This window comes from Melanostigma gelatinosum, assembly GCF_949748355.1.
Source record: "Melanostigma gelatinosum genome assembly, chromosome: 6".
Classification (NCBI taxonomy): domain Eukaryota; kingdom Metazoa; phylum Chordata; class Actinopteri; order Perciformes; family Zoarcidae; genus Melanostigma; species Melanostigma gelatinosum.
In genome coordinates, this window is record NC_136639.1 from 19,012,231 (window position 1) to 19,038,174 (window position 25,944).

At 40.7% G+C, this 25,944-nt stretch overlaps 5 protein-coding genes across 9 annotated transcripts in view; 3 read left to right on the forward strand and 2 right to left on the reverse strand.

Annotated features, from left to right (window-relative positions):
• Positions 1-573: 573 nt before the first annotated feature.
• LOC306778384 (RILP-like protein 1) lies at positions 574-6,050 on the forward strand. Its single transcript, XM_079269873.1, has 8 exons — positions 574-1,126; positions 1,775-1,925; positions 3,299-3,417; positions 3,541-3,816; positions 3,946-4,125; positions 4,478-4,635; positions 4,730-4,828; positions 5,161-6,050. Exons 1-8 carry the CDS (start codon positions 836-838, stop codon positions 5,249-5,251), a joined length of 1,365 nt encoding a protein of 454 aa, XP_079125999.1. The 5' UTR covers positions 574-835; the 3' UTR covers positions 5,252-6,050.
• An 887-nt stretch (positions 6,051-6,937) lies between these two features.
• Positions 6,938-9,017, forward strand: rilpl2 (Rab interacting lysosomal protein-like 2). Its single transcript, XM_079270472.1, has 4 exons — positions 6,938-7,323; positions 7,419-7,570; positions 8,341-8,460; positions 8,889-9,017. The coding sequence occupies exons 1-4, from the start codon at positions 7,030-7,032 to the stop codon at positions 8,908-8,910; spliced, it is 588 nt and encodes a 195-aa protein (XP_079126598.1). The 5' UTR covers positions 6,938-7,029; the 3' UTR covers positions 8,911-9,017.
• Positions 9,018-13,170, reverse strand: kmt5ab (lysine methyltransferase 5Ab). Its single transcript, XM_079270471.1, has 8 exons — positions 13,053-13,170; positions 12,739-12,842; positions 12,001-12,148; positions 11,499-11,706; positions 11,326-11,413; positions 11,136-11,195; positions 10,569-10,759; positions 9,018-10,253 (listed from the first exon to the last, which is right to left on the reverse strand). Exons 1-8 carry the CDS (start codon positions 13,060-13,062, stop codon positions 10,043-10,045), a joined length of 1,020 nt encoding a protein of 339 aa, XP_079126597.1. The 5' UTR covers positions 13,063-13,170; the 3' UTR covers positions 9,018-10,042.
• Positions 13,171-13,962: 792 nt separating this feature from the next.
• Positions 13,963-15,164, reverse strand: mtrfr (mitochondrial translation release factor in rescue). The gene is made up of 3 exons (XM_079270486.1): positions 15,085-15,164; positions 14,688-14,966; positions 13,963-14,392 (listed from the first exon to the last, which is right to left on the reverse strand). Exons 2-3 carry the CDS (start codon positions 14,964-14,966, stop codon positions 14,162-14,164), a joined length of 510 nt encoding a protein of 169 aa, XP_079126612.1. The 5' UTR covers positions 15,085-15,164; the 3' UTR covers positions 13,963-14,161.
• A 7,121-nt stretch (positions 15,165-22,285) lies between these two features.
• The window catches only part of LOC306778154 (membrane-associated phosphatidylinositol transfer protein 2-like), a 36,904-nt gene continuing 33,245 nt past the window's right edge, over positions 22,286-25,944 (forward strand). For all 5 annotated transcript variants that reach the window (XM_079269558.1, XM_079269560.1, XM_079269561.1 and 2 more), the window contains exon 1: positions 22,286-22,819. The gene's annotated coding sequence lies outside the window, so the exon portion shown is untranslated. The remainder of the gene's footprint in view (positions 22,820-25,944) is intronic.

The window sequence follows — 25,944 nt, forward strand, 5'->3', positions numbered from 1 at the left end:
TTGGCAAGGTCGGTTGCTAAAAATGAATTAAAGCGAACATTCCATACGAACTTTCTACTCATATTCCGAACAACAAACGCATACCTTTTTATATTAATAGAAAAATGACACATACAAATATTTAATATTTTTTGTCGAAAATGTAATGTTTTATTCATTGCTTATTACTGGCTTCCTGTACCTCAAGTGCTCAGCAGTGGTGGATATTTTAAAAGCTGGCTGATGTGCATAAAGGTCAAAGCATGCGCACAAGGACTTTGAGTCAACGTAGAGGTACGGCTGCTGCCTTCAGGAGCGGTTGTAAATATGATACTTCCTCAAACACGACGGTGAAATTATGCTAATATGGGGATAACGTGCTAACAGGGATATACAATGACAGTCAAAATAATGTATTACAAATAATGTCGATTATTATTGGTCAGTATACGGCAATATTAAGCACTGGTGTTTCAACTAGCAGCTTCTAGCGCTATCGCTTGTGCCAGTGTTGCGTGTTGTCTTTCACTATATTGTTCATTGTAGCACAGGTAAAATAAAAAACGCTAGGCCACAGCGACCCAGACGGAGCTTCATTACTTGAACACTGGATATACGCTAAGTGGTGACATGTACGAGTTTTCGCGGGGACCGGGAATGCAGCATCACAAGTAACGCTCCGACGCTGGAAAAGTGTTTAACTGTCAAAGTGAAACAAGTCCTCTCCATGTTCACACACGCTACGGCTAGCTTGTGTAAATCAGTTTGTTTTTTAAAGCAAATGTGAGTCTCAAGAGTGTCGGAGGACAGACGGATATGTTGAATGTCGGAGGTGTAAATAAAGCAGAGGGCAGACATGGAAACCTGCGTTATGTCCGCGCTGGACAGACCCGCTGCGGAGCTGACGGTCATGGATGTGTACGACATCGCGGCGGTGCTCGGACGGGAGTTTGAGCGGATCATCGACAGGTTTGGGTGCGAGTCTCTGGTCGAGGTGGTGCCCAAAGTGGTGCGGGTCCTGGAGCTGCTGGAGGCCCTGGTGAGCAGCGGAGCCGCGGAAAAGGAGGCCGAAGAGCTGCGGAGGGAGCTGGAGAGGCTGCGGCAGGAGCGGAGCGACAGATCCGGGCAGGAGAAGAAGCACCAGAAGGTCTGTGTGTACCTGTTTATTGGTGTGTGTGTGTGTGTGTGTGTGTGTGTGTGTGTGTGTGTGTGTGTGTGTGTCTACCATTCTGTGTGCTTTGTCCTGGCATTTGTATTTTGACCTTTCAAGCGTAAGTGACAGTCACATCTAGAAAAGATGCAAATCCCCCAAAAAGTTTGGATTTGTAATCTTTAAATTGCTGAACAACTATTATAGATCTTTTTTTTCCGGCAATCAAAACTGATACATCTGTTAATAAATGTAGCAGTGTTTGTGATAGTCACAGATAAGGTAGATATTATATTACTATGTGATTATATTATTGCATCAGATTAGTGTAGTTGTAATACCAATGTAGCAAACGTTCCTACACAATACTACTTAATGACTATGCTATCATAATGATTAGGGAGCAATTCATTCATTTGTGGTACACGTCACACTTCACGTTACTACATTTTCATTAACAGCCCACTTTCTATAAACTCAAATAATGTGTGATTACAACAAAACGAAGCGATTTCGAGGACAGCTAAATCTGAAGTAAAGTGTTAGTTATATCGACAACTTTCAAACAAATACCACTTTGTGCAGACACTTGACTGTGTTGGCGTTTGGCCTCATTTCTATTTTTTCTTCATCCCTTCTGCTCAGGAGTTGGAGCTGGTGGAGGATGCGTGGCGAGGAGAAGTCCAGGACCTGCTCTCTCAGATCACCCAGCTTCACGCCGAGAACAAGAGGCTGTTGGTGAGCCTCTCGCTCAAAGAGTTCCCCGTCACACAGGAGGACCTGCAGAAACAGGAGGGTGGGTTGTCTGCACCGTTGACTCCCCACCAGGGTTTCACTGATGGGTTTTGGGAAGTTTCAACTAAGATCAGATATGGGATAAGAATAAAACTGGGGTTTTTTTTCCTAAGGTTTCTTCATCTTTCCAGGTGTAAATGCAATATTTAATTGACTAATTATCTGGTGACCGATCGGGTATCAGCCATGACTTGACCGATCCATGTTGGGTTTTTTTTCAATGTAATTTTAAGAATTAAGTGTTCCCAATATCAGTTACATTCTTTCAGTGACAGGAGGCTGCCAACCCACCCCAATGAGTTATATGCATGAGTTAAAGTTCAGCTTTCAGAATCAGCATCAGGAGAGAAATAGCTTGATCAGCTCATCTCTATATGGTGATTATAGAAGAGTGATGAGTGAATTGTGAGTTGATCTTCATCAATTACAACTTAATTATTGTCCAAAAGGGCATTGGTTCATAGGAATTCACTCATGCCTATAAACAAATCTATTGTGAAAAATAGTATGGAAATATAAAATATACAAATGTTAAGAATATGAAAATGTTCTCAGCATTTAGTACAATATCCACTAATAATCACAACACAGACCTCTGTTGCTGTTTGAAGTCTTGCCGTGCATGTCGTGTGGTGCAGTATCTTGTGAGGACTCTGGATACTAAATTAGTTTGGTCTTCTTGGCTGAGAGTTCCAGCACAGATCTGATTTATGTTCCAGATGTGTGCTCACTGCAGATTTGTGTTGTGCTGATTGACCGTCTGCTGTACGTCACACATACTCACCCTGATGTTGTCACATGTGATTCCACCGTTTATGCTGCATGCTTGCACGTTGACATGAAATAGGGGGGGGGGCTGTGAAGAGAGGCAGTCAGGAGCTTGTAAAGGAGACTATTTTTAAAGCAGACCAGAATATAATGCTCCTGTGTGAGACTTTCATGGTGGCTGCAGCTATATTTACTGTCAGGGCCACAGTGCGCAAAGTGCTTATAACCATGGTCATCCAAATGAATGGGTACTGCGTCATGTGATCACTTTGCTTGCTGACACATTTGTCTAGAAATACATTAAAGGGGTAGTATATGCTTTAATATATTGATTTGCTACCATTCTACTCAACCAATAGTTTCACTTTGTTTTGGTTCAGTGTGACAATCAACTGTGTTTGAGATGAAGCAATCCATCCCGGTGAGGTTTTGACTTGAAAAAGTACATTAAATTAGATCTTCATTGTCATTGGGGTAATACAATTGCAAAAACTGTCTCTTCTGAAACTCTTTTTAATGTTATGTTTATATTTAGATTTTAGAGTCGCCTGCCAAACGCATTGCGATTTGAATCTTTCTCGTCAAATGCATTTTGTTTACACACAGGAATGTCGGAGAAGGAAAGGCAGGTGATGAAGAAGCTGACAGACTTGGTGGATAAGCAGAGGGATGAGATCCGGGCTAAAGACCACGAGCTGACACTAAAAAACGAGGATGTTGAGGCGGTGAGGATTTAGATCATATACAGCACATATACTGGCACCTGATAAACCTTTCACATTAGTTTACAATTTACCTCCTTGGAACCAGATTTTGTGAAGTCACAAGATACATTTCCTCAACTACAGCTCCAGATGCAGCAGCACCGGCTGATTAGAATCAACCAGGATCTCCGTCACAGGATAGCAGTGATGGAGGCTCAGGGCAAGGCACTGATCCAGCAGAAGGCCAAGCTGGAAGCTGCAGCACAGGCACGGCAGCAGGAGCTGGTCGCGCTGCAGCTCCAGGTCACAAGGCTGAGAAAGGAGCTCCTGGGGTGGGAACTGGAGAAAGAGGTCACTGATATTGAAGAAACCTCTTTTACCAGATTTGGGATGTCACCGCCTACATCCCCACAGATGACGGTAAGAAGAAGAAAGAGGGCCTATCTTCAGCAGGCTGGAAACCATGCCAAAATGTATTTGAAATTAGGTTTAGCCATAGTTCATTAAGTCTCTCAGGTTTTAAGTGGATCTTTTTTGTTACCAATCCAGTCCTTGCCATCTAACTCCATCAAACCAAATTCAGTGTGGGTGGAGTGTGGAGGGGACCCTGGCTTCCTGGCAAACTGCTTTGAGCATGACAAGAGTCATTCACTTCCCCCAAGCTCATCAAAAAGAGAAAATAATGAGGAAGAGGGTGACAGAGACGAGGACACGACAACATCGTTACTGGTAAAACCTGTTTAGCTCTCCCTGTACACAGTCTGACTGTGGTTATAGTAGATGCCCACACTATTTACACAAAACATGAAGCATGATCATGCTGGTGTGTCCTTAAGGCCTTACAAGCAGCATGTTGGATACATTTCCCATCCCATGAAACATTAGAAAACAAATTTTTAAATCTGCTTTGTGTACATCAACTTAAGTGTTCTTCTTATCTTATTTTATTTGTCGCATTGCTTAATTCTTTCATAGCCAACTGTTGATGTGAATTACCACCGCCACTCTGCAGTTGGCAGAAATATGTATCGGTTTAACCGTCCTGCTCCAGAGAAATGCTGAACGTATGTTTTGACTGCAGAAGGTGTCGGATGATACAGAGCCAGAGCCAGACAGCCTGGAGCAGGACTCAGACAAACCTCGCTTCACCCTGCAGGAGCTGCGGGACGTCCTGCAGGAGAAGAATGAACTCAAGGCCCAAGTGTTCTTGCTACAGGAAGAGCTGGTACATTACAAAAGGTCTGCTTTGTTTCCATGAATTAAGATGGTACTAATCTCAACTACACGCAACACTGATGCACAAGTTTACAATGAGCTGTTACGTATCTCTCAGTGAGGAGTTTGAGGATGACATCAGCTTCATGGTCTGTCCACCATCTCCTCCACCACGCTCCAGTTCCACTGATCAGGCCGAATCAGGAATAAGACGCTTGTAAGTAATGAGTTGACTTTTCTTCATTCACCAACTTTTACCTTTTGTATTTGTCAAGAGGGCCAGCATCTCTCCGCCCTATTCTAATGTCTTCCTGTGGCACTCCATTGGTGTAATGTATCATCATAACGTGTCTCACAAATGCCATCAGAGAAACATTCTTACCTGATTGTACAGGAATCTGTAAAAAACAAATAGCGCTTGTTTTTGTATCATGTCAGGTGTCACTGTAGTTCACATATAACAGTGATTAGAGATCACAACAACGCTTCTAATACTTTTCGCTCTCTCCATCTCGTTGTGTCACTGTTTCCATTGTCACCTCTGGACAGGATCTTCACTGCCATAATGCCGATGGTGGCAGCCGGTTTGATTGCAGACGACCCTACATTGCTGCCAATCAGAAGACTTTTCTTTGTATGACCGTGCGTTTGAATTATACGATTGGTCTTATTTTTTCCCACTCTGTTGTCTACACCAGTTTGTTTCTCTCAACGAAGGTTGTCAATAGACATATTTAAAATAATTGATTAAGTTGCTGCATTCCTTAACTTAACTAAATCTGTATGTTGTTTACACAGTGTCAACTTTTATAAAACATTTTGGCCATATCTGGACACTTTAATGTGTGTTTATGACATCGAAGAGGCGTCATCAAAAATCATAACGTGTAATGATGCACATGCTGCTGTAATGTCAAATATTTTAGCACCCAAGTTTCCCACTACATTGCTTGATCAAAATACAGAAATTCTGTCACTGCGTTTCTCAGAAGATGGATTGAATTTCAAGGTTCTTAGCAGACTCTGAATAATGACATCAAATGTCAGCGGTTGGTCTAGCTGCTATAAGACGGATAAATGGAACATCTTGTGTCATTTATGTTTAAGTGGTGTTAAGATGTATCTGATTGTATAACAAATTATTGTCAAGTGTGTCAGTCATTTTTCAAGGTGCAGCAAATGAGCTGGAGGATCATGTGCCTCTATTTCCCATCAAAAGACTGTTTGGGATAATGTGATTAGTCCCCTGAATTGATGAAAAGAGGATGTTACTGTATACCTACAGCACCACATTGTGGCACCACCTTCTATGGTTTACACCAGTACAATCATACTGGTAAAACACCAGTAGGACCAGTAAACCTATTCCAACAACAGCTCAATAATGAGTACTGTAAAAACATGCCCTAACAGCCAACAGTGTTGCATTTGTAAAATAATGCTTCTCCAAAATAAAGTAATAAAGTTTTATTTTTCATATTTTTCATGTTGTTATTGTGTTAAAATCAAATCGGAATATGGCTAAAACAAATGTGCTCGATGTAGGTTTGTATGGCGTTTTGTGTAGGCAAGAACTTTCCCGTGGTCATTTCATTTTAATAAATAAATAAAAATAGAAGACACCTAAAATAATCCTGTATTGAATCATGGAGGATAAATTCAGCTGTTGACGGATAAATTGAGAAACAATTATTAGAGGAATATAAAATTAAATAAAAATGGAAACTACAATAGAACTCAAAGTTCCAACATAATGGTGTGATAAGTAGCAGCAACACTAGTAATGTGAAGCAGTGTACACCAGATTAATACTGTAAATATGATAATGAATGATACTTTGTGTTTGTACGTATTAATATGGTCATATATAGTACGTAATGTAATAAAACAGGATACGTTATTAATAGAAAACAGTATAACTTCAAAGCAACATGTTTTTAGTGTGGTATAACAACATACAGTATATTAACAGTCCAAGAGAGAGGGAGAGCAGTGCGAGTGAGTAAATAAAAAAAATAAAAACATTAAATCACGTGCTTTCCCACCTGACGCTGAGAGAAGAAAAACTAAGGGCTCTAACTCAAACTTCCTTCATTACCTGCGTTTCTGTTACGTGAGCAAAGGAGCCGTGTTCACGTATTGACAGTGTTGAGTGAGTCATCTTGACACATGTACGATCTTTGTACTCACCTGTCGCTAGGATACTTTGCCCTCCTCTGCTGGCCCAGCGAGTCACGCCATTGGCGGATGACTGATGGGGAGGAAGGGCCGCTGCTCTGGAAGTTTTACCTTCTGCCAGTAAATGTGTTGAGCTCGAGACAAAAAGAAAGAGAGCGATATTTTACAGCGTTGTAAAAAGTAGCCAGCGGACGGAAGTTAACTTTATTCCGGTGTTTTTAGGAGTCGTATCGTTCCGTCATGGAGTTTGGAGAAGAGTCGTCGCCCGCTCTGGCTTTCGAGAAGGATGCGTTTGAGCTCACGGTGGAGGATGTGTATGACATTTCCTATGTGATCGGACGAGATCTGTTGAAAATAAGCAGCACAGGCGAAGAAGTGTCGGACTTACAGTTCAGAATAGTCCGCGTGTTGGAAATGTTCGAGACTCTGGTAAATAAGTACAACTTGTCTCTGGAGGAGCTGAAAATGGAGCGGGACAACTTGAGGAGTGAGCTGGACCGGATCCTCAAGGAGGGCTCCTCTGGACCGGGCACGGTGAGTGTTGCAGTCATGTACGGTTCACTTACAGTCATGTGTCACACGTGAAGCGGACGTTTAGAGATGCTTTGTTTTCCTGTCTGCCATTGAAGCAAACAGCGGGTCCAAACCAGCTGCTGGTGGACCTCACAGACCCCAACAGACCGCGCTTCACCATGCAGGAGCTGAAGGAGGTTCTGCAGGAGAGGAACCAGCTCAAAGCTCAGCTCATGGTGGCTCAGGAGGAGCTCCAGCTGTACAAGAGGTGGAGTCTCTATGATGGGATCTAACGTGGTGTTGTTGAGTTTTTTTTAAATTAAACTTATACCATGGGACCTCTTTTTATGAAAGTGCATTTTTCTATCACGTGTCCACCTGCATGTACATACAGCACAGAGCATTAGAAACGCATCACAACACCACCACTAACTACAGCAGCGTTATAAACGATCTATAGCTAAATCAAAACCTCTCTCACAATGACAACGGAACTGAACATTTATTGCAGGGCTGTTGTATAGTACTTCCATAGATTTTTCATGAAGTTGTTTTCAATGGAAACTCTAATGTGAAATCTCAATTGTACCACTTATTCTGCTTTTAGGCTGATAAACTGTACGTTTAAGACCAGATCTGTTGGTCTACAAACAATATTAATATTAATAATACACATCTAACACTCATCAACACGAGTGATACTGTTATTTTTCTAAATGGACACTATTATCCCATCCATATCTGGCATTACTAACACAGAGACTGTATAAAGACAGACTTATAATCATAAAGACTTGTAATATAATAATATATATCAGCACCGCAGTATTATATAGACATCAGCAGTAGAAATGACCTGTACTGATGTTATAATGCTGAAATTAGCCTCCATTGCTACTTTTTAAAAACACTGATTCTAGTTTAGAAGGGGAAGAGATCGATCTCATCGATAGCTTCAACTTGATGGTGTGGATTTTGTTTTACAGCAGTTTTTGACGTACAACACCGTGGCATTAAAATGTCTTCTTTGTTCTGCAGTGGGATTCTGCCACAGGCTGAAGCAGCGATGGTGGAGGTGGATCTGGGGACACAGACACCACAGCGCAGTCCAGCCATCATAAATGATGCAAAAGAGGAGAAGACAACCATAGGCAAACTGTGAGTAGACCAAACAAGGTTCATATGACACCGTCGTTGCACGACAAAATGCAGTCGTAGTCCCTTAATGTTAGCCAAGGAAAAAAAAAGTAACATTTCTTTTTACCCGTAAACTACAGATGGAAAGGTTTCAAGTCAAATGTAATCAGCAAGCACATGACATTGAAGTAAGCTAGCAGGGAGATTGTTCTCACAGCCGTCTCCTAACGATGTACTTGTGACCAAATGAATTCTTGCTGATGCGAAGGATGTTTTTGTGAGCGCTGAACAAGAGAAAGAGAGAAGTTGTAAATCGGCAGTGTGTCTGCCAAACTGCTGTCAGCCATCAGTAATTACATGTTGTCATGACTCAATGTTTCTCTCTCGCATTGGGCAGTTTTACTGGTCTGTAAAACGCCTTAAATTAACTCTGGACCTTTTGGTTATAGGTTTTCATTCAGGCGAAAATAGGAACACTCTCTCAGAAGAACTGACCACGGAGAAGACAAACGGGATTTGTCAGTTAGACACTTTTATATTGATTATTTTTTACCATGTCCATTGTCAATCTAACAAGCACTGTATTTTGTACTGGTGATTTGAACCTAAAATCGTTTACCGTAGTGGATGTAGTAGAAATGTATATAAGATATGAAATGAAACTGGAAAGTATTATCTCACGAGTGTCGGAGATTATGTTGAATGCGTTCACTCCAAATGCAGTCATTTATAGGCATGAAAATTGATTATTTTTAAAATATTTAATGTGTTGTTTCACACCGATACAAGTTCTCATCTCAAAGTAGAGAAATATGTTTGTATTGTTAATTCAGTAAAGTCAGAGTCCACCCAAAACGTTGTTGCACAAATCTAAAGGTACCATCAACATTTCTGTTGTTCTATAAGCCACTGTGTGTCTCTGTACAATAGAAATGCAGCTGAAAGGCTACAGTCACAACATTTTGTTATCCATTTATTGTGCTGTCTTTTAGTCTCACAACTCCTTCGAAGCTTTCTCTTCAATCCGGCTCTAAATATGACATTTAGGAGACTTGGTAGCCTGAACCACATTACCACAACATTCTCTGCTCCCTTCTAGTCGTGAACCTTTGTTGCATGTTATACCCCCGATCCATACATTTCCACACTGTCAAGTATCAAATTACAGTAAAAATGCCCAACTTAAGTAGAGGAGCGTGTCATCTTAGAATACCATATTTCATAAATACCTCTCAGATAGTCTTCAACTTGAACCATGTCACAGCTGGAATGAAAACTCTGTGTTTTACCCCTTAATTTAGCACACAAGTAATAATTTACAATAGTGAAATTGAATTGTCAATTATAAATCACTACAAAAGGAAAAACCATAGACAATGTGAAACACCCTTCAAGCTTGAATCTGCTACTATTTGATATAAATAAAATAAAAAAGCAGTTGCAAAAATACACTCACGAGTTGATCGCCCTCGTTTAAAACTAACATTTTATACCTGATAAAAAAAAAGCCTGTTGAGGTCTGTTCATCTTTAGCTTCTTTTACATTAAGCTGGACAGGACGAGCACCAATTCATCTGAAATATGAACGCCTGTGGTCGTGGATTCAGTATTTGAGCCACGGGTGAGCCGACACGGAGGCTTTACTTCGATCGCCGTAGTCGTACAGCAGCTCTTCCTCGCCGTCGATGTCTCTGGACGCCACCAGGATGAGATGAGGCGTTTCATCGATGGCGTGAAGCCGAGTCTGACAGTTTCCAGCTTTACTGTGGTTGATCAGTCTTCCAAGACGGCTCGTTTCCTCTGTAGCGTCCACACTGTGAAGCGTAAACAATTCAAGATTAAACGGTCACGAAAGCACAAGACGGGTATCCAAACTAGGAGTCATGGGAATAGGATTTGTTTTATTTATTTAAAGCCCTTTGTCACCGATGAAAAGTATTTTATAAGGAGACTGCTTATTAGAAGAACGTACTTCCTTAGACAGCCCAATTCTTGAGGATAATTTTTCTTACCATACATTCTCTGAAACATCTGTGTATACATGATGGGTATGACATGCAACCAAACTTAAGTTTATATAATTGGCACAACAACAAATCCTATTTCACGGTGGTGACGTTTGGACATACCAGTACGTTTTGGATTGATACTGGAAGTAGTACATGTAACAGCCTTTCTGGGGATCCTGAGTGTACTGGGCCTCTCTTATTTTAGCCTCAGCTAGCTCCAGCAGGTCTCCATGGTACTCCACGACAAACTCTCCTTTTTTGAAGATCTTTGCAGCAAATATCCCTCTTCCCTTTCCTTCTATGGGTTTGATCTGTTGACATTCAAAAGCAGCGATGTGTGAAATACAACAGGCCGGGGTGCAGGCGGAGCTTTACTACGACTTTCAAAAATATTAAACTTCTAACGTTGTGGTTAGGGATTATTTTGCCCAAACTAAGCATCAACCAATGACTGGTTAAACAACAAAGAATATGTTTTGGAGAAAAATAAAATATTTGTCACAAAAATGACTGATCTATGGACAATACTGCAAATGTACACCACACTAGTAAAAATATAACTCTGCCATTAAAGACAACCAATGAATTGTGTTGCTACTAAACAGATTTTTTTACGATTCACAGTGAAATGTACGCAACACATTTGGACTGAAATGGCCACAGTACATTAAAACTATTAAGTGTTACCTGCATTCCTTCTTCAATGTCATTCTTTATCAGGTCATCGATGTGCCTGTGCTCCTCACTCTGTTGGCAATAACAGCAATTGGGTCAAAGTCAAACCTTCTGTTATAGGTAGTGACATAGAGTTGCAGAATAGAAACTAAAAAAAGTCAGCAATAATAACTAATCATAACAAACCAATGTTCATACAGACCTTTAACTCTGTCTTTGTTTTCCGGTTACTCCGTCTGATGGGATAATAGTCTGTGACCTTTCTGTTTTGGGGAGCTTTATTCTCCAGCCTGAAAAGAAAATGAAAGAAATTCCATTTAGATTTGTTCAACTATCTGTGAAAGCACCCATGACTTCTTGTTTTTCTGTGCTTACTTTTTTGCGCCTAACTTGTGACCAGTTCTACTCCGAGGTTTGTCTGAAACTTTGTTGTCTGCCGCAGACTTTGCACTTGTGTGCGTGGTCGACTCTTTTTGTTGAAGTTGGTCCGTGGATTGTTTTCTGATCTCATGACTGGAACAAGTCATTTCAGGCTTCTGCTCCTTGGACTCACAACTCCCAGATTTTATTTCATGAGATATGTCTAGAGGAAGAAACAAAGACTGAAATTGACAGCTGTCCGAAACACTTTGCCTTCGTCAACACAGAGAAGTTCCTTAAAAATAAAAAAGTTAAGTTGTGTCATAAGACAGTTGGGTCAGTGAACACTGCTACCACTCGCATGCACAGGAAATGTTTCTGTGGCACACGTGGATCTGCTGACCACACTAACATGGGGTGGTTAACAGCAGATAGATCACATGAAATAGAAATTACCAAACAACCACATTTCCAATTAGTTGATTTGAACCGTTTTAAGCGTTAATTAGGTACTCACCTTTTTTAAATTTTGTTGTGAATGCATTAGTTGCATCAGATTCATTTCCCTCCTGGATCAGCATGCTTGAATTGTCGCTCAGAGGGGATCGAGGTTTGCGTGGACTGCGTAGACTTTGTAAAATTGACTGCACAGTACCTACGCAATCCTGCAAAAAAAATAAAAAAAAAGATTATATATATATATATATATATATATCCTAGTGAAACAATTAGAAATAGATGAAGACTTCACCACTATGCCTGCAAACTACAACCGGGAGTGGTAAACATTACAACGGTAACAGCACCATGTCCAATTGTTGGCATATGCATTAGGATTAAATTATTAATAAATGAGGGTGTTCAGGTACCCAACCAGTACCAGATGTAAATACATGTATCGTGTGGATTTTGGATTGCTCATTTGGAAATCAACCTTGTACAAGTTAGTGTACGGGCTGTTCATTGAGCAATTCCTCTACTGACAATGTGTACATATGGTGCACTTTCTTTCTACACCGACACCCTACCCTCTGATTGGTTGTTGGGGCAGTACACAGTGTGTCGTGGATTTAGCCTGAAAAGCTCAATTCTGGGTTACGCTTAAAACTGTTGCAACGGCGACAAACTGAGGCAGGACCCCAGCAGCAGAGTCGTTACCTTTCGGGTTGTGGGTTAACACAGAATGTAGCACAAAAAGAAAAAAATCCGTTTCTTTCTGTATTGTTCAAACACAAAAGCGTAAAACCAAACAAACCTTGTTATTTGCTGGTTTGTTTTCCTTTGTCTCCTTCCGCGAGGCGACTTCATGTTCGACCGTGTCCTCGAGCTTCTTGTCGGTTCTCGGCACACCTTTCTTCCCTTTATAAACACGGAAATAAATAAAAGTAAAAACTGCTGTCGTAAAATGATACAAACGTCGACTATAACCAGCGAGCATGATTACAACTACTTTTAGTAAAGACCAGTTAAATGCATTTCAAAAATATGTACTCTATTTACACATTAACTTACTGTGGCTTGTGTGACATGCAACAAGTGCGGAAGCGACAACACATTAGTAAAGTTTACCTTTTGCCATGTCAGGTCCCAAAAATAAAATTAGAGGACGGAGAGTCTATTTAATTTGCCCTGTGTCCACGGGCTCCTCGCTTTGCTTAAGTCACTGATTCTGCAACGACGAAACATCAGACCTCTACGACACAAAGTAGAGCGTGGAGCATTTAAAAACCGTTCCGCACCTCTCATTGGCTCATTTGTCCAGGAGGGCGGGGCATGAGTGTGAAGGTAGCTCTCTCATTGGCTACAGCTCTGACCGTCACACGGCCGGTCAACAAAATCTGACTTGATGCATGTGTCCCACCCATACAGTCTATGGTCCCACCAAAACTCGGCTGTAGTCATGTTTACGTTGCAAAAATATCTTGATCTCAGTCGGGTTAATTAATTGAAGTCTATATTATTCAATTATAATGAATGTGTTTTGGATATTTTGAATACGGAGCAGAAAGAGCATTGGAAAGCATACTATCTGAAAAATGTTAAATTTCATGACAACACCCAAGCACGTGTGATGATTAAAGAGAAATAAATCAAATCAATTAACAGAATAGTTTCAAGCATACTTAGACATGGAGCATGTTATGCTACGAAATGATCCAGTTAAAACCATCAGTGCTGCAGCTTCCATGTTGTTGACTTGTTCTGTGTTTTCAATATCAAATGAGCCGGCATGAAAGGCTGTAGTGTGTGGACACATTCAGAATTGAAACTGAGACTACAACACTAACGTACAGGAAGTAAGTGAGGGGAAGTTATGTCATCAAATGATAACGTTAAAGAAATATGCATCCAAGACAAATGACACCTACAGGTACAAGTATTCTGCAAATTGTATCTAAAGTATACTGTATTTCCAAATGAATGTTGTTTTCTTGAAAACATCTCTTAAAGCATTGAAAGATGAACCGCACATCGCCAACACTTTTGACTCTATTTTATGTTTCTTTTCTCATCTTATGTACTGTAACTTTTCATGAAAGACACCATACAAAGATTACTGGATATACAACTGTTGACAGTACACCCTTCCAGGTTTAGTTATCCAGTCTGTGTAGGCATACAAACATACAGAACCTCTCAGGTATGAATGTATTCATTCTATATTCCAATCTAACATTTTAAACAGTGTCATTTCCAGGTTTGGAGTCTGCAGCCAGAGCGTCTCTAAAGAGTCTTTTTCTCTCTAGATTCTCATTTGCCTTCTTCCTCTTCTCTTGTTTCCTCAGCTCAGACTCTTTCTTCTTTACAATAACTTCACTGAGTTCTCCTTTATAAACAACATCAAGTTTCTCTCGCATGATGTCCCGAGCACGCTTTCGATTTATATCCACAGATCTTGTTTGATGGCACTGCAGGAGAAATGGTACAAGAAATTACATGAACATGGTTAGTAAATAACAAAACTTAAACAACTTCACCGTGAATCTGAACTTCTCAACCAACTTGGACAAGAAGTCCTTTAATTTCAACTTCTACATTTTGTTGACAACTGGGCATCTTTGGCTGAAGATCATGTCATGATTAAAAGCATCAGAACAGCTGAGGTAAGACTGATTTTCCAAGGATAAGAAATGCATCTGTCATTTATTCACCAAATATCCATTATATGTGTCAATATCTTGACTGTTTAAAAACAGGACTAACCTTCACAACAGTCCCACTGGGGATGTGCTTGAGCACCACACAGTTGCTGGTTTTGTTGGTGGCCTGTCCTCCGGGTCCAGATCCTCTCACGAACTGCTCTTCAAGCTCGTCCTCGTTCAGGACAGGGAAGTCTATCAGGTCCTTTTTACCGGCTGCCAAAACACATGTCAGTCCGGGCGGGAGCGGCCTTAACAGGGGACGAACACTGCGAGGACCTCCACATATGACCCGACTGGACACACTGTACACACAGCTGATGGACGGGAAAAACCGCGACATCTATTTCAATAAGAAAACAGAGTGAGACACAACACGTGTGTTACCAAACATGGAATATGAATAATTTGACCAAAACCTGCCGTCCACGCAGGAGTTAAGACTGACTGTAGGCTATTACATTTCACATATTCCCGTCTGTTTCACGGTCAAGTCAACGTGTGTTCACGTCTGTTTTTGTTCAGTCTTCTCTTCTTCTTCGTTTCCGTCAACAGTCATCCAATCGGCAGTCGTGTTTTTCTTCGCGGCCATAAAATAAGGTCCGTGTTGACTCTCTACCGCCACCGTGTGTCGGTCCGCTGAACAAACCCCCAGCAGGCAGGAAACTGCAGACATGTTGACAGTCGACTTTTAAGGTTTGTTTGAGCTCTTTCTGGTACGTGTTTGAAAAGCATGACTGAATGGTGGTTATTTGTGGGCGATAGATATGAAAGTTAACAGGGCCATGTCTACAGTGACTAAGTCCTCCTGTTCAATGGTTTGTATGTTCATTGCTGATTGGCGTGAAGGATAATCAACAAACTATCATCAGGTGTGAAGAAAACATAATGCTTGCTCTCTTTCTTTAGTATATGTGACTTGTGTATTCACATTCACTCAAGTTATTTAATCACATATAACAGTAAGTAGATGAGGAAGGATAGAAATTTGTATCGGCAATGTGGAAGATTTCTCTCTCCAGGTGCCAACAAGGTGTTTGGTTTCCACCTGTGCAGGCCAGTCATGCTGCTCCTTGGTTCTCACAGATTTCAAGCTGGCCAATCAGTGTGTCCCAGAATAAAAGGAGGAAGCCTGAGGAGTTTACTCTCTTCGTTTTTGTTCTCTGCTTGCTTGAGCTGTGACACTGTTGTTCTTAAATTGTGAAGGTGTGTGGTGGGACAGTAGGTGAGTTTGTGTACCCGTTACATTTGTACCACCACGTAGTTTAACTTTGTCTAAATAGTTTAAGATTATTGGCCGGTGCCACCCCTGTATTTGTTTTGGTGAAGCTATTTTTAGATACACAAGTAAAGCCATTTAGTTTGTTTTGTTTTCAGAGGTAGGAGTTAGCCAGGCCTAGTTTTGTTGTATTGAATTCTATTTGTTTGGCACGACCACTTTGTCTCATCCTCTCCCACATTGTTTGAAAACCTTTTGTTTGCACATACCTGATTTTAAAATAAATGTTTTCAATTGTTCCTTCTACTCTTGACTCTTTATTATTCTTTGGTTGTTGTGTAATCGTGTCAACTTTTTCTCTAGACTACACAAGGGGACATAACAGATGCTGACTGGTGTTTACAACAGCCTATATAAGATATGGATAATGGTTGTTTGTACATGGCCGAAATATTGATCTGCCTTTTTCAAAGCAGACATTTTAACTTGTCAAACATTTACGACGGCTCCCTAGTATTCCAATAGTTGTTATTAATTAATTACCACTTTACCTGACAGTAGCTGTTTTTTTTAATTATCTTCGTCATTCACACAATACCTAACATTGTTTTTGCATTGTGTTACACTGCACAATACATTGATGTTTAATCTAATGCTGTAGCCTAAATTTAAGCTTTATTATTCCCATCATTTGACATCCGTCACTGCGAGCAGTGCCAAACACATGTGGAAGGAAACCGGTCCTGTAGTTTCTGAAGGATTCCTGAAAAGGTCCAATTAATGTAATAACGATAGACATTTAACATAATACATTAATCACAAAATAGTTTAATATGGCCAGAACAAATGGACTGTGATGTAATGCGTCCTGCTCTCTCTCTCTTGACACTGACTATAACTAGAAAATGCATTTCCGGCTGAAAATGCGTTGGAATGCTGAAATTTGAAATTAATTGCAAAAACATTGCTGAAAATAGATATCCAATTTTTTTTAAATTGCAAAAGCTTAATAATTCAAAACGTTTAAAGATTCCAACGATGAAAAGTCATATCACACCTCTCCTGAAAGAGCTGAACATTTTGATATTCTAACGGTTTCTGTGGCTTAAAAAATTTCATCAGTGGTGATATTTGCAGTAGAAGTTGTAGTAGAAGTATTATTAGTAGTAGAAGTATTAGTATTTAGAAGAAGGAGTAGAAGACGTAGTATCAGTAGTCATAGTAATAGCTGTAGTATTGGTCGTAGTATTTAATATAACAGCAGTAGTAATAGTAATGGCAGTAGAAGTAGCAGTAGTAGTACTAGTAGCAGTCGTACTAATAGCTGTCGTAGTATTACTACTTTTAGTAGCATGAATATCAGTAGTAGTAGCAGTTGTCGTATAAGTAAAAGTAGTAGTGGTAGCAACAGCAAAAGTTATAGTAGCAGTAGTAGTAATACTATATTAGCAGCAGCAGTAGTAGTTGTCGCAGTATTCGTAAGAGCATTCATTATTTTAACAAAAGCCTAATTTTGAGGTTGTTTAAATACAGTTAATCCATGGGGCTTTTATTTTGAAAGGGTGGTGCTGGGTGGGGGGGAGGAGACATAATCATAAAGTTTGACACATAAACAGAGGTTATTAAATGCCTGGCTTCATCACAAGCTTCATCACAATCGGGACATCATATATATATATCTACATAATATATATATATGATATATATTATGTTTACATATATAATATATATTTATTATATGTTATATAATATACCAAAATTCCATTTTGGTACAATATAAGGGATATGTCATTTTTGTAGATCTTACAAAAGACTCCCCTTTCCTAAACAGTGCAACCTGCAGTATTTTTTTAGAAATGGCTATCTTCACAATCTGTCATTTTGTCGTCCACCACAAAATAGTTGTGCAATAAAAAGTAACTCCAAACTCTAATGTATGCAAAACTTGGAGTTTGTTAAGGAATCAGAACCATTTATTTCCCAAAATTGCACAAACAAGGAATTTGACATGGTGGATGCTGCATAACATTAAACAATCAACACAGTGCAAAATACAAGACATGATTTAAAAATAGAAACTTATTCAAATTTACAATAAAATATAAAAATATGGTAAACAAACGAGGATATTAAAACAAGTATATCCAGGGAAAGGACTCCTGGGGATGTAAGTATCAGTCAGTGGGGGACTCGGGCTTTTGTTAATGAGTCCAACTGAAGACGGGAAGAAACTGTTATTTGGCGTGAGGTCTTGGTCCTGATGGACCGCAGTCTCCTACCAGATGGAAAGGGCTCGTACAGTTTATGTCCAGGGTGAGAGGGTACAATCCTTCTGGTTCACTTCAGGGCAGCAGGGCCGAGATCCTTCTTGTGGCACGCGTCAGTCTGTGGCACGCAGCGTCACACAGCGTCCCTCTCTGTCACTCAGCGTCCGTCTCTGTCACTCAGCGTCCCTCTCTGTCAGTTCAGCGGAAAGATTCAGCTGTGGCACGCGAGCATAGTTCGGCAATTGTCAAGAAGCTGCGGAGCTGAGGGGGCGGAGCCACATTTCCTGAGACATTTCCTGAGAACACCCGTTGTTGTTACGACAGATCAGCTTCCATAAATCATTTTTATGATTTTAGTTGAGTCACAGGAGCCCCCTGTTCTCTGTATGCATCCTTAGAGTAAGTACGTTGTACTTTTTTGTTTCTCATTCATTTTATTTCAGTATGATTTAGCTGGTTTTGCAACAAAATGGAACATAATACACTTTCTAAATTATTACTTTTATAGTCACTTACAACAATCGGCTACAATAATGAAAATAAATCATTCGTTTTAGAATAATTTAAAAGTATATATTAAAATTAAGACATAAAATGTCCAATCCAAAAATACATGTTTGAAAATATCTTCACTCTTCCTCTGCTTATATGTATATGTATGTCAGTAGGACATATGTTAACTGTTAACAGTTTACAGCATACTTAAATAAATATAAATAAATACAAAACACACGCACACTTTGTACACACACTGCAGCAATTCTTTTGCAGGAATATGAGCATATTTTCCCCCTCTGGCGAAATACAACACGTCTCATGCCTTATTTTATTTTACCAGTTGGTGGCGGTAATGCGCCAATTCGTTTGCCAACCGCCAGTACACCAAAAGGGAGGAGAAGAAGAAGCAATACGTGTTTTATTGATCCATTTCCTTCGTACAAGTCAGTCAATCAACTTCCTTTCTCCTAAAAGTATGCTGATTACTTCGACCTACTATACGTATCCACAGGTTATCCACGTAGATCGTTCCCTTTAACACGTTTTATAACACGATCCCAAACACGTATTGCTTTTCATCTACGAGCGGCGTGATTCAGTTCCGAGAAAGAAAAGAAAATTACGTTCAATATAGGATCACAAAATATTAAAAACGTGGCAGGAAATTGCTGATATTATGAATGTATAACACGTTAATCTCATCACTGCACTCTATTATTAAACAGCCTCCAGTGGACCTTGCTTCAGTTACCATAGTAACACAATCAGTGATACATTTTCAAAATAGTAAGACTTCTGACAGTCTGCCTCCACCTACAGCTCCAGAGATCAATCTTAGCGGTCACAAGACAGTTAACATGACAGCAACGAAGAAAGGAGAACACATTCATCTTGTTTTTGCTCTTGTCTTGTGAGATTCGGAATTGTTTGAATATTCTAGAGTCAAACTTTCTATATCTCAATGCCAATACAACTGAATAAATTGAATTTGGACCACAGTATTTGACCAACATTATATCTTCTCATCTTGGCCTTTAACTTCTTCTGTTTCACCAGTCAATTCAGGATTTAAGTGTGACAATTAAATCAATGACTCAGGTAAATTAGGCTTAGTGTTTGAAAAGAATGAACCAAACATCTCTCTATATTTTTCAATTGTCATTATTTATTGCTTCATGAAGTACACATGCTCACTTTTCTATTACATACAAATAACAAGTAAATACATGATGTATACAACTTGGTTGCAAATTAACCATCAACATCAAATATCTGTCACCCTGGGTCACGCTCTGTCACTCTGCATCACGCTCGGTCACCCTGCGTCCCGCTCGGTCACCCTGCGTCCCGCTCGGTCACCCTGCGTCCCGCTCGGTCACCCTGCGTCCCGCTCGGTCACCCTGCGTCCCGCTCCGTCACCTTGCTTCAAGCTCCGTCACACTGCTTCACGCTCTGTCACTCTGCGTAACCCTCTGTCTTCCTGCGCAGATTGAAATACTTTTTTTACACTACCCTGATGACTCCGTCCTGGCAGCAGGACTGGGTCCTCCGCTCCTCACTCATAGTATTATTACAACGGGGTACGTAGCGCTGTCGCTCATGAGCACAACAACACAGGCACGGGAAAGCTTCTTCTTCTCCTCCCTTTTGGTGTACTGGCGGTTGGCAAACGAATTGGCGCATTACCGCCACCAACTGGTAAAATAAAATAAGGCATGAGACGTGTTGTATTTCGCCAGAGGGGGAAAATATGCTCATATTCCTGCAAAAGAATTGCTGCAGTGTGTGTACAAAGTGTGCGTGTGTTTTGTATTTATTTATATTTATTTAAGTATGCTGTAAACTGTTAACAGTTAACATATGTCCTACTGACATACATATACATATAAGCAGAGGAAGAGTGAAGATATTTTCAAACATGTATTTTTGGATTGGACATTTTATGTCTTAATTTTAATATATACTTTTAAATTATTCTAAAACGAATGATTTATTTTCATTATTGTAGCCGATTGTTGTAAGTGACTATAAAAGTAATAATTTAGAAAGTGTATTATGTTCCATTTTGTTGCAAAACCAGCTAAATCATACTGAAATAAAATGAATGAGAAACAAAAAAGTACAACGTACTTACTCTAAGGATGCATACAGAGAACAGGGGGCTCCTGTGACTCAACTAAAATCATAAAAATGATTTATGGAAGCTGATCTGTCGTAACAACAACGGGTGTTCTCAGGAAATGTCTCAGGAAATGTGGCTCCGCCCCCTCAGCTCCGCAGCTTCTTGACAATTGCCGAACTATGCTCGCGTGCCACAGCTGAATCTTTCCGCTGAACTGACAGAGAGGGACGCTGAGTGACAGAGAGGGACGCTGAGTGACAGAGAGGGACGCTGAGAGACAGAGAGGGACGCTGTGTGACGCTGCGTGCCACAGACTGACGCTGAGTGACGCAGAGGTGCCAGTGCCACAAGAAGGATCTCGCTGTCTCTCCTTCAGGGTCCTTGAAGCGAACAAGTCTTGGAGGGATGGCAGATTGCAGCCAATCACCCTCTCAGCAGAGCTGAGACCGTGATGGGGGAGCAGAGGATGGACTCAATGAAGGCTGTGTAAAAGTGCACCATTATTGTCTTTGGCAGGTTGAACTTATGGGATGTGTGGTACAGAGGCATGGGCCCCTGCTGAGCTGGGGAAAGGGGACCTGATGGTCTGGGGCTGGTTGATGGAGCCATGGGGGGTGGGGTCAGGACTGTCCCGTTGTCTTTCAAAGTGACGGTAGAAGTCGTTCAGCTCGTCTGCCAGGCATAGATAATTCATGGAGTGAGGGGCTTTAGGCCTGTAGTTTATCTGTCTGAGGCTAACACGACTGCTTTAAATGTACCTTTGCAACATGACATCCAATAATAATGCCTCTGCCTGCAGGAATACGTAACCGTGATACAAGTTCAGAAACATACACTCCGGTGCCAACAGGGGGCGCCCCACGATCGAAACTGCTCTTCTGAACTTGTGCGAGTCTGAATTTCATCAAAGCTGCAGAAGGAAAGACCAACACCGGAAGTTAAGTGACTAATCCCTCAGCATAAAATACGAAATGCATTTGTGCTGCTGATTCTTAAAATTGCACATTTGTTTAATCCGAGACTTTATTCTAACTTTTCGAAACAGACGATATATATATATCTATATATATAGATATATATATATATATGAATAAAACTGGTATGAATTTATATCATTGTATAAAGAACGACATGAGAAGATCAATCTCATGTCTGTAAATTGAATCAGCTATAATCACTCTTTTAAAGTGATTCGTGACTCGTCTAAAACATTTAAAAAATGAATAACTTCAATGGAATCATTCTATACACTGTAGCTTCTTTACATTCCATTATAATGTAAAGAATACATTCTAATACAATGTAACTTCTTTACATTCTAATGGAATGTAAAGAAGTTACATTGTAATACAATGTAACTTCTTTACATTCCATTAGAATGCATAGATAGATGGATGCATTGCGTGAAATTGTCGACTTTTATTTTATAAATTGTACCGGAAACGCCGTTTAATCGGGTTAACGTGACAGTATTTAGTGTCGTGCTTGAAAGGGGGACTGTCTGTGAAGTCTTGCAGCGGTTCAGACTTGGGGAGTGACAACTTAACGATGGCGGTTGGTCTTCACCCGTTTGCTGTTCGTTCTTCCCGGTTCTGTGCACGCTGGCGACTGCTGCTAGACTGAACAAACTGCCGGCCAAGACGAGCTCAACCGCCAAATTCGTGCGAGGGTAGCTTGGATATTTCACGGACATTTTCTGACGTTACCGTAGCTACTTTGACCTATTTTCTGTCCTTTGAGAAAATCCAGCGTGTGGTTTCTCCGAGCGCAATGATGTCGACATATTTTGTAAACACGGGTCGAAACAGCGGTTGATGTCACGTGACCCCAAATTGGAAGTTGATGATGTTTCGTGCCTACAGGTCGTACCCGCACCCCTTTCCTCCGCTGAAGGGCCAGACAAACAGGGACGTAAAGGAAACCGGTTGTTGAGTTTCGATGCGTTCACCTCACCGGCGGCTGTTTCTTGTTGAAAGCGAGCCGTGTAACACAGTGACAGCAGTAGGACGCAGAAGAAGAAGGGCACAGGTGAACTTTGATTGTCTTGAGTGCTGGAGTGCGGAGGAGCACCAGAGGAGCATCAGGTCCAGGTATGTGACGAGCCATCAATGTGTCATTACCGTGCTGCCATGTTGCTAGGTAACTAACTGACTGGTGGGTTTACTCCAGTTCACATTTGAGCATCCCCTTGTAGAGACGCAACGCCATGTTAAGTTATTCTTTTTTACAAGGTTGTTGACACCATGTGCTGTCATAGCTCGCCGTTACATCTGTTAGGCCCTGAAGAAGTGCAGCATATTTGTCAGGTCTTGCGCCACGGACCTGTTGCTGTCACACAGGCATGCTTGTTAAAACTCCTGAAATGTTCCTCTCTAGACTATCGTGACATGTTCAGATATGTGTTTCTGGAATCATTGGGGGGATTTTTCAGGCTCCATGCTCTTTGCCCTTTTCTTTTGTACACTCTCCAGTGATACCCCAGTGCGAGAGTGTATTCACAACCCATGTCCCTGCTGCACATTACAGCCTGTTTGAGTTTGACTGACCACGCTCTGGACATCAGTCAGAAGGTCCACTTGTAAATAAAGGAAAGAGAGCCCAGCTTTAACTTATTTTTCACTGAACTACAAACCTGCATGCCACAAGCTTGTTTTTGTATACCCTAGCCCCATTTCTATTTCAATAAGATTTAATGAGTTTCAACGTCAAGAGTCACTCAACTTGACTCAGCAGGGCCCGTGTGAGTCACGGAGGCAGTGCTGACTGTGACTCTGAGGCGTCTGTTCGCCTCTGATTAGGACAGGAACCTCTGCCAGGCCATTCCACCGTTTTTTCCCCCCCAACATGGCATGCAGTACGTCTTTGAATTAGGATTGCAACGTGAGACGAGTGTTGAGATTTTTCTGTGCTGCTGATCTGAGCCTCAGCCTTTTTAAAAGCAAGATAAGCAAAGTCAGGAGACTCGTACCAAGATGGGTTGTTGTGTTGTGTCGGAGCCTGAAGATGTTTTAACTATTCTGCACACAGGGTGCAAACATGTTAAAACCTGCCTCCTTGAGACCATAACGGTTGTGAGGGTTATGTAGTACGCTCTGCATCAGCTGCTCTGGGATCTTTAAAATTAAATTGGTTTCGTCATTTTGAACAACCTAAAAGAGGAACTTTGAGTACTAAGTTACAGCAAGTGTAGTTTGTAAAGAAAAAACGGTTTTTGCACTCTTTCCTGAGCTGAATTATCGTCAATCTGTGCTTGATGTTCACACAGATTGTTATCTTCTGAGTCATTTTTGACTTTTGGACTGACTCATTGCTTATGTTCCTCCTTTTTGATCTGAAACGTGCACTGAAACGTTACCACACACTAAAGCTGTCAGTGACCAGCAGGATATTTACTCACAATGTGCTGATGTTGTCACCTGTTCATTGAAGAGCTGGTCTGATGATTAAGGGCAGACTGCTTGAAGGGAAGGCCATTGATATCGGCATCACTGAGAGCTCCTCTACCAGTCGTACCTGTTGTGACCTTTAAGATAAGTTGGAAGTGTCTGTAAACACGACAGCGCCACAAAAATATCTGCCTAACCAGTTTTCTGGCTTCCCATGTATATGGGCAGGGCTTTGTTGACAATGCAAATTACAAAAGCTTCAAAATGATTTTATTCCTATATTCAAAATTGTAGCTGAGTAAAAGCAAAGACGTGAGGTCTCTTTCACAGTGTTTGCAGATCGGTGTGATTCAGGCTCATTCCCAATGTCCAGCCTAATTACATGTTTAATGAGGCAGGGGACAGTTCTGTCTAATCACACACGGCCAACAAAATGCAGGCCGTATATTTGTATTCAATGTTAACTGCTCAGTTTCTGACTATACTGGCCGTTGATGCCGTGTTATTTCGTACTGTATGCTTTTTGGTCATCAGATTAAAACAGCATAACCGGTATGAATTCATAAAGAACGACAGACTTCTTGCTGCGATATACACTTTGAATGTTTAAAATTTCATTTTCCATTGCCTAACCATAAGAACACAGTGAATTGTGGGTAAATGTGGAAAATTTGATTTGTAGCTTCAGGATTGCAAATGTAATCGTAGCGATTACAACATCGTAGTTCCGATTAAAGTTTGACACAGTCCAGAAGTTGTCTGACTTAATTTCAAGGATGACCATACACAGACTTTTACGTCTTTTACCTGGTATTATTCAGTCGTTTTATTATCCTGCAGCAGAGCATTTCTAAGCTGAGACATAATGTAGTGAAAGAAACTGTTATGTTTTAATGCATCTACAGTAAACCAAGAAATCGTACAGGAAGACTGTAGTTAAGAGGTTGAAATGTAACATTTAACTCTCAGGAGTGTCTCTTGAATCTGACCCACCAAACAAACAAACACAGTATCACAGAGAGAGGAGTGCAGGTTATTTTGTTCAATGTTCACCACTTGTATTTGTTGAATTAAAGCGGTTGCTAAGCTGTTTTTTAGCCAGCTCAAAAAGCAAAGTGGAGGCACTGCAATGACCTCATGGATAAATGAGGATAATAATTTCTAGCTGCACTCAGATGCTCTGCTAATGTTTGCTCGTTTGTGTCTCACAGGTCTCTTTCCCTGAGACTAATATTAACCACCACTCCACTAATGTTACACAGTCCGGAGGAAAAGGCTGTGAGTATATGTAAATATGTGCTGTATCATGTCTGAGTGACTGTGTAGTGGAAAATTCCTGAACCGAGGTGACTGTGGCTTGTGAGCATGTGTTTGCGTTTTATTTATTCTTCCATGTTGCAGGTCTTCTGTTCTCCGACTACAACCCTTCAGTTTTCTTACGATTGTCTCGCATCATAAGTCTATGAAGAATACAGGTGGCAAATGAGTACGCAGCCATTTTGGTCAAGGAAACAAGAAAGACTCACTTCCTGTTAGTGAGGGTTTGAATGACGTATGCAGCTGCTCACCACATCTTTTAGTTCCTTGTATGTACTCTTTGAGCTGCTTAACAGATGAGATTGCTGGCACAGGAAGAGCAGAGAAACGCCAGGTACAAACACAGTGAAGTGAACTATATGAGGCTTTTTGAGGAGCGTTACATGTTGTGGTGCGGGGCTTCAACTGCTGTAACACTATAAGATATAATTACAACTTCATTTTCCTGTTTGTGTTTGACAATTTGACATTTTCTTCATGTGGCTCCATCTCTATTGATGTTGTAAAAACCC

Bases quoted from the DNA above. Each gene is read 5' to 3' on its own strand.
- rilpl2 (XM_079270472.1), top strand. From the start codon at position 7,030: ATGGAGTTTGGAGAAGAGTCGTCGCCCGCTCTGGCTTTCGAGAAGGAT. The intron at 7,324-7,418 runs GTGAGTGTTGCA...CTGCCATTGAAG, and splicing joins GCTCCTCTGGACCGGGCACG to CAAACAGCGGGTCCAAACCA. The intron at 8,461-8,888 runs GTGAGTAGACCA...TTTTGGTTATAG, and splicing joins AAGACAACCATAGGCAAACT to GTTTTCATTCAGGCGAAAAT.
- kmt5ab (XM_079270471.1), bottom strand. The intron at 12,149-12,738 runs GTTTGTTTGGTT...TTTTTTTTGCAG, and splicing joins ACAAACCAGCAAATAACAAG to GATTGCGTAGGTACTGTGCA. The intron at 11,196-11,325 runs GTCTGTATGAAC...TATTGCCAACAG, and splicing joins AAACAAAGACAGAGTTAAAG to AGTGAGGAGCACAGGCACAT.
- mtrfr (XM_079270486.1), bottom strand. From the start codon at position 14,966: ATGTCGCGGTTTTTCCCGTCCATCAGCTGTGTGTACAGTGTGTCCAGT. The intron at 14,393-14,687 runs GTTAGTCCTGTT...TTTCTCCTGCAG, and splicing joins CCAGTGGGACTGTTGTGAAG to TGCCATCAAACAAGATCTGT.
- LOC306778384 (XM_079269873.1), top strand. From the start codon at position 836: ATGGAAACCTGCGTTATGTCCGCGCTGGACAGACCCGCTGCGGAGCTG. The intron at 1,926-3,298 runs GTGGGTTGTCTG...GTTTACACACAG, and splicing joins GGACCTGCAGAAACAGGAGG to GAATGTCGGAGAAGGAAAGG. The intron at 4,829-5,160 runs GTAAGTAATGAG...ACCTCTGGACAG, and splicing joins GAATCAGGAATAAGACGCTT to GATCTTCACTGCCATAATGC.